The sequence below is a fragment of the Corvus kubaryi genome, unplaced genomic scaffold, assembly GCF_017639235.1.
Source record: "Corvus kubaryi isolate FWS band 111438036 unplaced genomic scaffold, C.kubaryi_AGA036_p1.0 37383, whole genome shotgun sequence".
Classification (NCBI taxonomy): Eukaryota; Metazoa; Chordata; class Aves; order Passeriformes; family Corvidae; genus Corvus; species Corvus kubaryi.
In genome coordinates this window covers 2238431-2251910 of record NW_024581125.1, presented here as the reverse complement: position 1 = coordinate 2251910, position 13480 = coordinate 2238431, and the positions used below count along the sequence as shown (strand labels likewise).

General features: G+C 43.6%; 1 protein-coding gene across 7 annotated transcripts in view; it reads right to left on the bottom strand.

Moving 5' to 3' along the window:
• The window catches only part of FN1 (fibronectin 1), a 51996-nt gene that overhangs the window by 27028 nt on the left and 11488 nt on the right, over positions 1-13480 (bottom strand). For all 7 annotated transcript variants that reach the window (XM_042035433.1, XM_042035432.1, XM_042035435.1 and 4 more), the window contains exons 11-19: positions 11575-11703; positions 9938-10081; positions 8027-8148; positions 6631-6808; positions 6340-6516; positions 4642-4770; positions 4435-4524; positions 3700-3894; positions 2099-2371 (exon numbers count right to left, since the gene is read on the bottom strand). In XM_042035433.1, the coding sequence (XP_041891367.1) occupies positions 2099-2371; positions 3700-3894; positions 4435-4524; positions 4642-4770; positions 6340-6516; positions 6631-6808; positions 8027-8148; positions 9938-10081; positions 11575-11703 (1437 nt within the window). The remainder of the gene's footprint in view (positions 1-2098; positions 2372-3699; positions 3895-4434; positions 4525-4641; positions 4771-6339; positions 6517-6630; positions 6809-8026; positions 8149-9937; positions 10082-11574; positions 11704-13480) is intronic.

Sequence of the window (13480 nt, the reverse complement as noted above, 5' to 3'; positions counted from 1 at the left end):
AGTTCATAGTGTTCACATGGCAGGCTTCCCCACCTTTTCCACGTTCTAATCACATGTTAAAATTAAGAGCAGTGAGGTTTCATCAATTCTCTTTTTTGCTGGCAAATGCTTTTTTCTCCTTCTGAAGAAGTAATATTCTGGTGAAAAAAATTATGTTTTCATCACTCTCCCACTGATTCAGTGGGAAGATGCTTTTGTCCTTTTTGTTTTCTCCATTTTTGAGGAGGGAGGAAAAAGGAAGTGAGGTCTTCCTTCTTCCACCACTGGAAAAAACAGGGGAGAACTCTAAAAGAAAAAGGATGAGTGTGACCCTGCTTAAGCCCATCTCCAACCCACAGGCTGAAACTCAACTTTATCCCTTGTTGGTACTTACATCTGTGCTAAATCTCATCTGACAAAGATTTTATCTTCCTAAAATGTGTAGCCTAAAGTCAGTTCCTCTCTGCACAATTTAATTTGCCAGCTCTATTAGGCTTTTATCACTTCTCCTCCCCACACTAGAGGAAAAAGCGGAAGATTGAAAAGCCACACGCATACACTCCGAGTTTATTTGTAGATTGCTTTTTAACGGAAGGCCAAAAAGAGAATCACATTTACACCGTGGGAAGAGACTTTTGCTGCAGGGTTTTCCTTGGGAACCCTGAATGATTTCTGTTTCCCAGGACTTTCGATTACAGGATGCAATTTATGTGAATAGTTTCTGCAATGTGGTTTAGGCAAAGCAGTTAAGCGGATGATCACAGCCTATGGAAAATGATTCCAGACATTTGTGACTGACACTGTGCTGTCTGAATTACATGTCTATACTCCAATGTACACCTCTGTGTGTAGTTTCAGAGGAACCCTACACCTAGCCCAGGCTCCTCAAAACAACCACAAAAAATTACAGATCTAGCTGGGAACTGGGCCCTTCTTGTTCTAAATGCTTCCAAGAGAGTTCAGGTTCCTAAGTCACATCCTTGCTTTTGAAAGCCTCACTTGAAAGAGGAGGGAGGGTGCTCACACCATCTGTTCTATGCTCAAATTAGACACCTATGTCAAAGGACAGACATAAGGATCTCATTCTCCCTGCACAGTCAAGGGACAGGCACTGTTCATGGCTCATAATTTAATGGATATAAGTAAGGATACTTCCCAAACAGCATGGCTATATTCACACACTATCCCATTTCCTTTCCTTCCCTTCCCTCTCACGTTACTAAGAGCCGGGTTGGGTTCTCAGAAGTTGCTCTTATTTACTGAAAAGTATCAGAAGAGCAGCAGATGTACATAGCTGCATTTTGTCCCTTTGAATAAAGGGATCCAGTCAAAGAACACCACAAACACCCACTCACCCTTCTACTGCCCAATAAACAGGATCTGATCAAACAAACCATGTCCCATGTTCTGTCTGATCTGCTCCTCTTGGATCAAAAATGGAGATAACCACTCAAACCCAGATTAAACTCCTACTCTTCCACCTGAAAACCTACACCTTGCCCAGCCACTGCTCCTCTCTCTTCTCTGCACTGCTGCAAAGCAAAAAACAATGCCTGACAAAGTGCATTTTTCCTGACACTGGTGAAGTGCTGCACTGCCTCTAGATCATTAGCTGCTGGGTTCTGAGGGATCCTGCACGATCACTGGCAGGCACAACTGCTACTGCTGCCAGTGGAGCCAGATAGGCATGGAGCTGTCAGAAGGGGGATGGGGATTTTCAGAGGAAACTCAGCAAGGCTTCTAAGTCATACTGAAATCTGCCCTAAGGTACCAGCAAAAAAAAAAAAGTTATAAAAATCACAGGCTGTGATCTGTGCTGTAAAAGAACTGCAGGGTCCATCAATTCTCAGTCAGTAATAAAAAGCTGAATTCCAGCCATACGAAATTGTTTTAAAGTGCCATGAGACTTAAACTCCCATTGGAAAGCCCCGGAGGAGGATAAATCTGCTGAAGAGATCATTGTTAGACTGAATGAATTCCCAGCCCCGTCATCCTACTGATGGGATACCTCCTGGGCTAGAACTGTTGCACTTCAAGTGCTCTGTTTATACATTTCTACAAGCGACAGCGAAATACACGCCTCAAAAGGCTGAAAAAAGCACGGAGGAAAGACACTTACTGGTGGTTTGCTCTCCAGTCAAAGGTTTGCTCTCCCTGCCCTGGTTTACAGCAAAGATCTTGAAGAGATAGGTTGTTCCTGGGATCAGGTCAATGACTTCAGCAAAAGAGCTCCTGGTGATGGGCAGTCTCTGGCCGTGCTGGCCAGGGCGGTTGACAGGGATCACCTCCACCCGATAGCCGGACACTTGGCTCTGGGGTGGGGTCCACATGATGGTGATCTTGATGTCAGAAACCTCCACAAACTGCAGATCTCTGGGGGAAGGCACTTCATCTGAAAGCACAGGGGTACAGTAGTTGTCAGAGGGAGTCCTTAGCAGGAAGAGAAGCTATAGGTTTCCATACAAGGGAAAAAAAAGTGAATTTTGCTTGAAGAATGGCTAGCCCAAGAATATTTACCAAATTAAAACGTCAGGGTAACCTTACTGTAAATATGCCTACACATGTCCCCAGACAATATTCAAGCAGACTACAATTTCAAACATCACTATCTACTTTAAAGTCTATTATGTCTTCAGAAGGTATCTTGCTATGACAGAAAGAGAACTGAAAAACCAGATGTAATATGCTACAGAACTTCAAGTATATGCAAAACCAAAGCCTGAGGGGAAAAAAAGTACTCCAGAGATTGGAAACAGTAACCTCCTTCTAAAATTAAAAGAGAGGATTTTTAAAAACCCACAGCATGTTCTGAATGTCTATGATTAACTTGAAATCCACCTTTTATAATTAAACAAGTACAGGGGCTGATCTGGCCTTATTATAGTCAAATGCAAAATGCAGTTCCCTCAGTGCTGGGCCACATTACTGCACCCGTGAATTCCTGTGTCTAAATTAAATTTCTTGAGACTAGGACTGATACTGCCCTAAGGTTAACCAGTGCACATTTTTGGAAGATGCAGAAGCCAAACCATAAAATCATTGAGCTGAGTTCATTCCTGGTGAATTCCCATTTGCAAACACGTGCTTGCAACTTGCAGGACCATCAAATTCCACTGCTTACCACATCAGATCCCAATTCGTTCACTATCCCTTCTTTTGGTTTGGTTATTCAGTCCAACTGGATACTTAAAAGAACCCTGAAACCAGTAGTTTTTTAAATATTGGGTGCCTCAAGTTTAGAGCCTATGGTGGTGTTTTGGCACATCAGTCAATGCTGAGTAATCTCCCATACCCACTGACTGCAAAGGAAAATAATGGGTAGGACTGGAAGGGAGAATGAAAAGTCAGGTGAACATTTGAACATGTGTTATGGTGCCTGAGTACATAACCCTGAACATCTGTGAGCCAAGTACTGGGGCAAAACAATATACCAGGCACTTCAGGAGATTTCTTAGTAGGATTTCCCTAAGATAACCTGAGAAACTGATCTCTCTTCTGCAGATAATTCAAGAACTGCCTGCAGTCCAATCCCTAGGAATTGCAATCCTCTTAATGCAGAGTGGTGTCTTGACTGTGTCAAGAAGTTCGATTTTACTACAGAACTTCAATACTAGTGAAATTTACAATTCAAACCCACAAAACCATAACTGAGTTCATTTAAGCATTCATTCAGCTAGCAACAGAAATCTCAGTGACTGAAATCCAGAACACGAGCATTACCTGTGCGTGGGACCCCAGTGGTTTCCTGCTGGATGAAGACAGGAGTGCTCTCCTGGTTTTCTTCCACTGCATAGATGCTGATGTTGTACTGAACCCCCGGCATCAGGTCACTGAGTGTTACAGAGGTGGCAGTGTCAGGCAGGTTGAGCTCTGTGCTGCTGCCTTCCACAGAGGGTACGTAGACAATCCTGTAGCCTGAAGCAAGAGAAATATGTAATCCTCAGCACAATCAGTAGGCACAAAGAATGCTAGAAATGAGGGCTGAACTGATCTCGCTACTGAGCTTTGATAAAAATAGCCCTGAACTTCAGCAGGACCTGTGGCCTGCCCGTGCTCACGTCCCATCTACAGACCACACACTCACAGCACCTTCCCAAAGCACAGTCTGACCTGGGTTAGCATATTTCTGAGGTCTGACATGTGGATTTAGGCATGTACAGTTCTCATGCTCCCTATGGGATGGTCTGAACGACAGATACAAATATAAGGTCTTGGGGCTTGTTTTTCTTTAACACAAATGCAGAAGGAATTGTTTTGCATCCAGCTTTCTGAATTGCTTGGTTCAGTCACTGAAGCCAAGGAAATGCTAAACTGCCCATGTGCTTTCCAGCTGGTCTCTCAGATCAGACACAATTTTGCACTAAGTTTGTCCCAGAGTTATATCTCATTTTCTTTTTCACCTACACTTCAGATTCTACCAATAAAGGAGAATAGGTGCATTCCAATTGGACAAACCTGTGATTGGAGCCTGTGGTCTGCTCCAGCTGATGACAATGGATGTGTCATCCACACTTTCCACTGTGTGCTCGGGAGGTGCATCAGGAGCTGTTTAAGGGAATAAACAGAGGAGGACAGCAAGTGTGAGGATAAGAGGTAACCAAAAATTCTTGAGCAAACAGTAACAACAGCTTTCAAAGCACAGCAAGAGCCACCCACACGTACCTGTAGTCTGTGAAGTAGACAGGATCAGATTCTGCTCTCCTTCTTCAGAGATCTGATAGACATTAACAATATACTTGCGACCAGGAAGCAAGTCAGGGATGTTGACAGAAGTGGCTGTGCTTGGAAGATCTGAGGAAGGCAGGGGAGAAAAATTTAATTTAGCAGTTCCATCTTCTTGCTTTCTCTGCAAAAAAAGTAATTGAGATGTCTGTTCTAATCTGGGCTGAAGCACAGTCTTCCTGCGACAAAACAACAGTTTTTCTGCACTGTCTTCAGTTCACCTCAGAAGAGTTGTGTGGAGAGTTGGGACCAGCAACCAAAGGCAGGAGGGCTTGATGTGGGATATGGTAGGGCAGCTTGAGCAGCAGCCCCCTGCACACTGCAGCCATCTCAGCTGAACACTCATTTCATATCCTGACTGTTGCATTTTCAGTACAGAAATATATGGAAAAACTTTCACATGAATAGGTTATGTGGAAACACTGACTCATGAGTGAAGAAGAATGACATTATGAGGGCTGGTGAACTTCTCTCCCTGCTCCCAGATGTCCACCTACATGCCAGATGTAGAAAATTCCCCAAGAAGCAGCTCCTTGCTGGCCAGACTGAAGCCAAGCATCTTAAGGGAAACTGGGAATTGCCTTTCAATCTGCCTGTAAATCTCTGTCTGTAGACAGATGAGCTCAGGAGCTGCTTCACAGCACAGCTCAGCTGTCTGGGCAGAAAGAAAGGTGGTGACAGTGCTGGCAGCCCCCATGTGAGCCACTTCTGCTCAGTGTCCAAGCCTGTGAGTTCAGGGGAGCACCAGTCCAGGGAGAGTTATTAGGTCAGGAGATTGCTACTCTTTTTGTCATGTTCTTCTACCACACTCATAGCCCAATAACTAGTATAACATCAAATATCTGAGGTGAGATATTGCTATTACCACTGTCAAGATAGGAAATTAGGAGAAAGAAGTTAAGACGAAATTACATGTGGTACAAGGGGTCTAGAGTAGATGCTGGAAAAGCAGTTTTGACTCCTATGTCTGAGTCCAGTGCCTTTAACCAGCTTCCCAGCTCAGTTAAGCTGTCATGTTATCAAAGATGGAGAAGATTTGATCCAAACAAAACAACTGACAGAGCAGACTGGAACATGAGATATCCATGAGACAACAAGCAGCCAAGAGAGGGCATTTGGGAATGATTTCTCTCTGTCCGTTCTGATGGAAGGACAAAGGTAAGCCAAAGGAAATTAGCCAGGAGGCAGGTTCTAAAAAACAGATTTGGTTCTCTTCTCATTTGCATTGCTGCTCACTTCAGGATGCTGTGGAAGCCAGTAACTTTACATGATTTCAAAAGGAAAAAGAACTGAGCAAATTCATGGAGATGAAAAGAATAATTATTATCTACCCAGAGTTATTACTCATCCACTGCTCCTGGCTCAGGCAGTTTTCCTCTGCAGAATTCTGGGACAGTATTCTGAAGGGATATTGCTATATACTTGCCTTGTTCTCTTACAGCTCTTAATGGAGAAAAGACAATGAACTAAGTGAGTTTTTCATCTGAGCTGGTCCTGCCACTCTCATATCCTAATTGAATCCTACTGAAAGACAGGGAGATGCTCAGATGTTTACACCAGCTCTACTGACTGCCACAAAACAGCAATGCTCTGACTGTGAGCAATGCTTTGGTCTGGCACACTCCAATTTTGTCTCACCAAGGTACTGTGGCTCATCACCCTCCTCGCTCAGCTCATACTCAACACGGAATCCAGAAACAGTGTCAGAAGCAGAAACCCAGGAGACAACAAAGCTGTTGGATGTGATTTCAGTGACAGATTCTGAGGTAGCAACCACGGGAGGAAGAAGAGTTGTCTCTCCTGAAACAGTGTTGCCTGCAAGAGAGAAGAAACAGAGGCTGCATTAAGCATCACTACTTTTGTGTTAACTGGGATGCACGAAGCAAGGACTTGGGTGAAGGAGATTAGGTTTTCCTGGATTCAACTCACTTGTCACTGCTGTGGTGCTGGTTGTGGTAAAATCAAAGCGGGTGACTTCTTTGTGGCCATACTGCTGGACACTGATGAGCTGTCCTTCATATATCACTCCAGGCTTCAGGCCTGAGATGGTGTAGGAGTTCCGGTGGCCAGGGATGGTGGCTTCCTTCCACTGCCTTCCAGAGTTTTTCTGCAAGAAAATGGACACCCAGATAGTGAGAGACTCCCTAGGCTGCAAGCAGGGGGATCTAGTGACCTAACCTGCTGTGTGGTTACTAATCACTGTAGTATTTAAACAAAGGTATGACTTGAATGGCTTTAATGCACAGACAGAATCAAGTCAAAGGAGATGAGAAAAGTATGCCAAGAAGCAGGACTAGTGGCATTGAGTTATTAGGTTTTACAGGAGTAAATTAAAAACAACCTAGCTTTGAACTTTACCCTTTAAAAGGAACATTATTTGTCACAAACTCAACTCTTTCCTTCATCAAAAGCACAGTAAGGCATGAAGTAGTGGCTGGAAAATATATATTTGAAGGCTGTTCATAAAAACACTCTAACCCATCATCTGAAAACAATATACAGAAAAGTTCTTCCCTTTTACCCTGTGTTTGAACTCTATGGGAAGCTTTAAAATAATGCTCCATCCTCTGAGGTTTGTATTCCAGTGCTTTAAAGTCCATTTCATTCAGGCCTTCATCCAAGATACACTGAAGTCAGTAAAAAGACTTGAGTGCCTTGAATGGCTTTGGATCAGGGCCTTTATTGTTCTCTTAATAACAGGCACCATTGAGGTACTAATGCTCTTAATCATTAAGTGGTCTTTTGTGAAGCTGTACTCAGGGGAGCTGGAACACAGCTGATCTGCGTTGGTTAAACCAAATCATTCCTCACAGAGGAATCAGCCAGCAAGCAGTGGTTAACCAGTTTTGGTTTAGACTTTGGAGAAGATCGGAGTGACTGTTTATTTAATCCTACACTGAGCTGTTTATGATTTCACATCCTACTCATTTTTACCTCCTCATTAATAGAATAAAATGTATCCCAGTTGTCTCTGGATATGCATGTTACTAAAACAGCATTTCTTTGGATGAAGAAGCTTCCACAAGGATTTACATTCCTAAGGTAAGGAAGGATATAAACTTGTCTGCTTGCTGTACTTAGTGCTTTGTTTAATAAAATACTTTATGAACACAGCAACCACTGAAGTTCAGGCAGGAAAACATTTAATTGTTAAACAGCACTGGCTCTTTTTGATGCTCAAGAGTAGCTGTTGACCTCAACAGGACAAAGACACTGAACAAGCAACTCAAGTTTGCTGAAAGTGTGTCAACCACTTCTTTCAGACACCAGGAAAAGCCAAATAAAGTACTCTTGATGAACAAATGATGGCAAATGTGGCACTCACCGGTCTCCAGCGCAAGATGTACTGGGTGATGTGAGACCGTTCAGGAGCATTCCACTGGATGGGGTGGGAGTTTGGCTGATTCGTGCTCTCTGTGATGATCACCTGAACAGGCCCAGTTGATCCTGAAAAAAAGAACTGCCAGTTTTAACATACTGGGGATGTTGTGGAGTCACCAAAAAGCAAGAAAGCTGCACGGCTCACATAGTATTTCTATACACGGAAAATCAGTTTTATTGCCTTTCTATCCTTAATGCTTCATTTCTACCTAGAAAACCAGTGAATCACAATATATTCTGTGGGAGAGTTAATCTGCACTGCTTGGGTCCATTTCCTGTGAGCTACCAGTGAAATGGAAAATGGGAGAGGTCTAGTACAGAAAAAGTCTGTAAAGCAAAGTCTTGTTGTTCAAAGAGATGGGGGGAACTTCTCAGCAACCATTTTCATCATTGATATTTTCTGCAATGGCAGCAGGGAAGCTGATAAAAAAACATCTGCCAAATCTGGGTCTAATCATGCAGCATGGTGAGGGAAAATTCCTAATCTGACATTGAGTACACCCTGAAAAAAAACCACTAATCTTCTATGATTTGACTAAATTTCTTCATCAGTTCATTTGAAACATTGAATTTTCATAACTCTGTGGAGGACTCTGCAGATAGTGAGACTTGTCTCCTGCACACAAACCCCACCAGAAGGGCTGGTGGAAGTCCTGACACAAAACAGGCCCATGAACTCAAGAAAATACAAGTTCTGCAGTGCTCTAATGCTTAAGACTACTGATTGCATTCAGCTAGCTCAGGCTCAGGCCTATTTTCTCCATAAAGCTCTCCAATAGAGAAGGACAGATTTTACAATCCCACGGGTCTCCTTTCAGTCCCTCCCAGCCCCACTGGGGAGGTTTCACTGAACACTCAGCAGCACTGTCCTCATGTTAGTTCTCAGAAAATCCCAGCAAAGAGATCCCCAGAATGTACAGGAAAGTGTTTTAGCCATTAAATAGCTGCACACTCACCGCATTTCCAACATTTCTAATAATAATTTACCTGGACAACCATGTAACATATATACCTGTTCCCCATTTAAGAGGATTTCTAGAAAAACAAACTTGTGCCCACAGGCAGAAAATTTCAAAGCTCACCTAACCCCAAACCTACATTCAGAAACATTAGATTTGGTTTATTTACACATTTTCAGTCACTCTTGTGTCTAAAGCAGCCCAAAGCCCTGGTCTCCAGGCTAGAGGCATGCATACTTCACATAGCTCAGGGAGATGTTTGTTTAAGCAGTCTGACAGGACTCAGTGAAGCTCAGCAAGCCCTAATACTTCATCTTATTCAGATTAAGACAGTGGCAGTTGCAACCTCAAACAGGAAAGTAGAGAGGTTCCCCTTATGTTCTGTTCGGGGAACTGAAGCTGAACAACCAACAAACAGGCATTGCCCATCCCTATAAAGAGTTCCTGGAACTGCCTGGACAAACAAGAGTTCAAATATTTAATTTCTTTGGGGCACTGATCAGGAAAAACGTTTCGTTCCATGGTGGATTTTGTTTCTGTAATGAGCAGAAAAGGAAGGGCTACACATATGTGAGTTTCAGGCAATATAAGCTGAAGATTACACAGGTGATATCACTAAATACCAAGAGGCAATGTAAACCCAAGCTGTTGTGTGCACTGAAAGGCACTCTCTGAACTAACCCTGGCCTCAGGAATAGCTGCAAATAGCTTGGGCCCCTCTTTATAACCCCGACACCTGCTTGTGTCTGCCAAGGGACAGGGAAAATCTCTTCAGTTTTAAAAGGAAACCAAAAGGCATTAGGTACAGAAACCTGAAGAGTGATGCGAGGGGTGGAAAGCTAGCTTTCCTCAGGTCTTACTCAGCAGGTGAGTTCATTTTCTGTTGGGTTTCTTACCTGGGTAGGTCTGCAGAGGTTGGCAGTGCCATTCTCCAATCCCACGGCCATAGCAATAGCACTGGTATCTGACCCCATGGACATACTTCTCCCAGGAGTCTCCAATTTGGTAGAAGGTGCGGGTTTCCGAGTCCTGGCACTGGTCTGAAGGCACAAGAGAGACAGTTCACCACTGTGTGTTACTGAAACCACACTGAAATATCTACAGAGGAAAGCTCCAAGAGACTGTGGCACAAAGAAATACAACACCCATGTTCATTTGCAAATATACATAAAATGTATACAAATGTACATTAAGTGGCAACAGAACTTGAATTCCAAATCACTGCATGTATTAAGTTAGATATTAGGGGGCTAATTCAGCTGTGATGCATTTCAGTGGGGTGTTCCTTCTAGAAAGGATTTCATCCACTCTGGAGCCCAGTTCTGCTCTGGCCAACTGAGCTCATCTCATCCAAAGCTAAACCATGCTGCTCTCAAGGAGATCAAAGGCAAAAATTCCTCCTGCCTTCAACAGAATTCATTTGTGATTTAAAAGTCCCACGAATTTTCAGCAGAATCTTTCCCTATTTACCACTGTAGAAACCAAAGGGGGACAGATCAGATCCTGAAATCAGCTTAACTAGTGTAAACACAGCACAGTACAGCACTTCAGTACACCTTCTACTCTGACAACTGCCTGTATGCCTGGCTCAATGGAAATTCTCAGTGAGAACTAGCATTATGTTTGCTTGGATAAATAAGAGCTTTGTTTAGAGAGAGCAAACAAAATTAAAACTTTAATTGTACCTACATAGAAAGCTGAAATCATCCCCCCCACCCCTTCCTTCAAACTAGTAATTTTCAGGAGCTTTACAATCCATGTTCCTTGAGTAAACTCGTACGGGTATTACTGTAAATAAAGTAGAACTTCACAACTAGTAATTTCCAACAGATTTTCTTGGCAATAGTTTGAAGCTCTCTTGGACTTAGTAATTGCAAACCAAACAACCAGGTCTTATCTTCCAATCAAGGTTTGCTAGGGAAGGGGGGGAGGCAGAAGAGATGAAATTTTCTTGTTCCTGAAGACAACCATGATGGTTTTAGCTAACCTCCAGAGCACTATTAACATGTGCTCTCATCCTGAGCTTTCCCTCTTTGCCAGAACAAAGGGCAGCCAAAAAATCAATTCAGTCCAAGGTAAGTTAATATGTGCTGGTCTCCTTCCTCAGCTCAGGGAGAAAACTCCAAAAGATTTTAGGATAGAGAAAGGCAAGAAAACTGATCCCAGCATCAGTGCCCAGCTGCATGTTTTATCAGTGTTCAGGCTGAGAGCCCTGCTCAGCTGACAGCTCAGGTACCAGAATCCAGCCAAATCACCACAGCCTGGGAACCTGCTACACTTTAGAACATAGGCTGGCCACAATCATGATTCCTCTGTGGCAGGTGTGATAACCCAAGCTTATGTTCTTAAATTAACAAATGCCCTTTCACTTACCCTCCAGCAAAAGCAGTGCTGCTTCTATTTTTGCATTTGTACAATTCAGGACAGAAAGTGGACAAAGACTGGGCCCAAACTCACACACCGGTTTCTCCATACCAGTTTACACAGAGAGCCACAACAGGTGTTTGGCAAGTGGGGGCAGCCAGTGACTCACCAACAGGATCACACTTCCATCTCCCCCGGCCCTGGCCAAAGCAGGTGCAGTTCAGCATGTGCCCCTCATCATGACGCTTGTGGAAGGTCTGGTTCACATCATAGGTGATGCCATCCACAATGCACTGGTCTGGGGGAGAGAGTAGAGAGTATCAGCAATCGGTCTAAGTATTAAGCGAGAACCCTTCTGCTTGGGACATCATTTCTTCTGCTTGATCACCACACAGACTGACCATGACAAGCTCCATTCCAGCAGAAAGGAGCCCTCCTGTAATCTGTGACCCTCACAGTGCTGCACACACACCCCTGCTCCCGAGTTCATCTATCAGCAGTAGGCAAATAAGCAACACTTGCAGAAAAGAGGTCAGCAGGACACAATCCAGCTACAGAACTGCCTTGTTGTTCGTTTGGACAGATTCCACATGTGAACGAAAATCTAAATCACCACACTGATTCTCCAATCATCTCCTCTGAGGAACATCTCAACTGAAACTCCTCAGCGAGTACTGCCTCAAATCACTGAAACTACACAAGGAGAAAAGGGCTGCTCCAAATTTATGAAGATATAATGAGGAAGCACCAGCCATTCTCATGATGTTATTCTGTCGGGTATCTCTGCTACCCTTTGTAGTGATCTGAAGGCAGAGGCAGATCTATTACACACACAAGATGCTGCCAGTGCCTACCAGTCTACTCTTCCCTCAAAACCCAGCAACCAGACCCCATGCTTTAGTACAATGGTATCACTCTATTAGGTTCAATGTCCATCTGGAATCTGGCCCAGAATTCCTAAAGCCAGTCTAATCACAGCAAGGAGCAGAAAGACAAAACAAACATGAAAACCACCCCAGAAGCAAGTTGTTTTGTTAAGTGGGACCCAGGAGACCCAAGTTCAGTTCCGGAGTCACCTCTGGATCATCTGTCCTTGGGGAAGTGAGTCCAGGCTTTCATTCCCTATCATATTTTCCCACACCATGGGCACGGCATCAGGATAAACCAAGGAGCGCTCAGACTCTCCTGCAGGCGCCAAGATCTGGCTGCTCTGTTTAAACAGCTCTACTCAGATAACCTTTGCCTTTTGACAAAGCAAAGTATCTCTACCCTCTCCTCATCAAGAAAGACCACTTCCACTCCAGAATGAACTGCAGAGAACTAGCTGTGTAAGTGGAAACAGGAGTTGCACAGACCAGAACTTTGAGCAGTGCCTTTCTCACTGTTCTGAAGGAAACACATTAAAAAAAACCCTTCCAAAGCCCTTGAGTGAGCCTTTCCCTATAAATTATATGCCATTTCAGCAGTGGTGTTAAAGAGTCCTTTCTTGGCCTCTTGACAGCAACCCCCCTCCTTTTCCAGACATGAAGCCAATGCTGTGAGCTAGCTGTAGGATGATCAAATGTCTGTGCTTTTAAGTCTTCTTTTTTTGGTATTGCTTAAGTACTTCTCCACTTGGACCACTCATACAAATGAGTAAATAAATAAGAATAATCTCCATGCTTTCCTGCCAGCTTTTCATATAGATTAGCCAGCAAAAGGCTAGTTCAGCACAGAGGAATTGAAAATTTCACTACAGAACAATAAAACAGAACAGCTCTGCTTTCAAACTTCAGACTAGTCTGGAGTTTTGTCTGTTCTTGAGGCAGGGAGGTGCCTATACTGAGCTCTCTGTAAAACCACAGTGGTGCCAATTCCTAAATGTAGACAAAAGGAAGGAGGGATAGCATGATCAAGATCATCAAGGTTTGCTTCTGCTTGAGCCTGTAAAGGCTGGAATATACTTTTCCAACACATAACAAGCAAAGAACTTCACAGCTCCTCTAATTCCCTTCCTACTCCAAGGAGTAAACTGCGGTTCTTGAGCCTGGGCTCAAGCCTGCAACGACAGAAAAGCATACCAATTTCTCCCACCT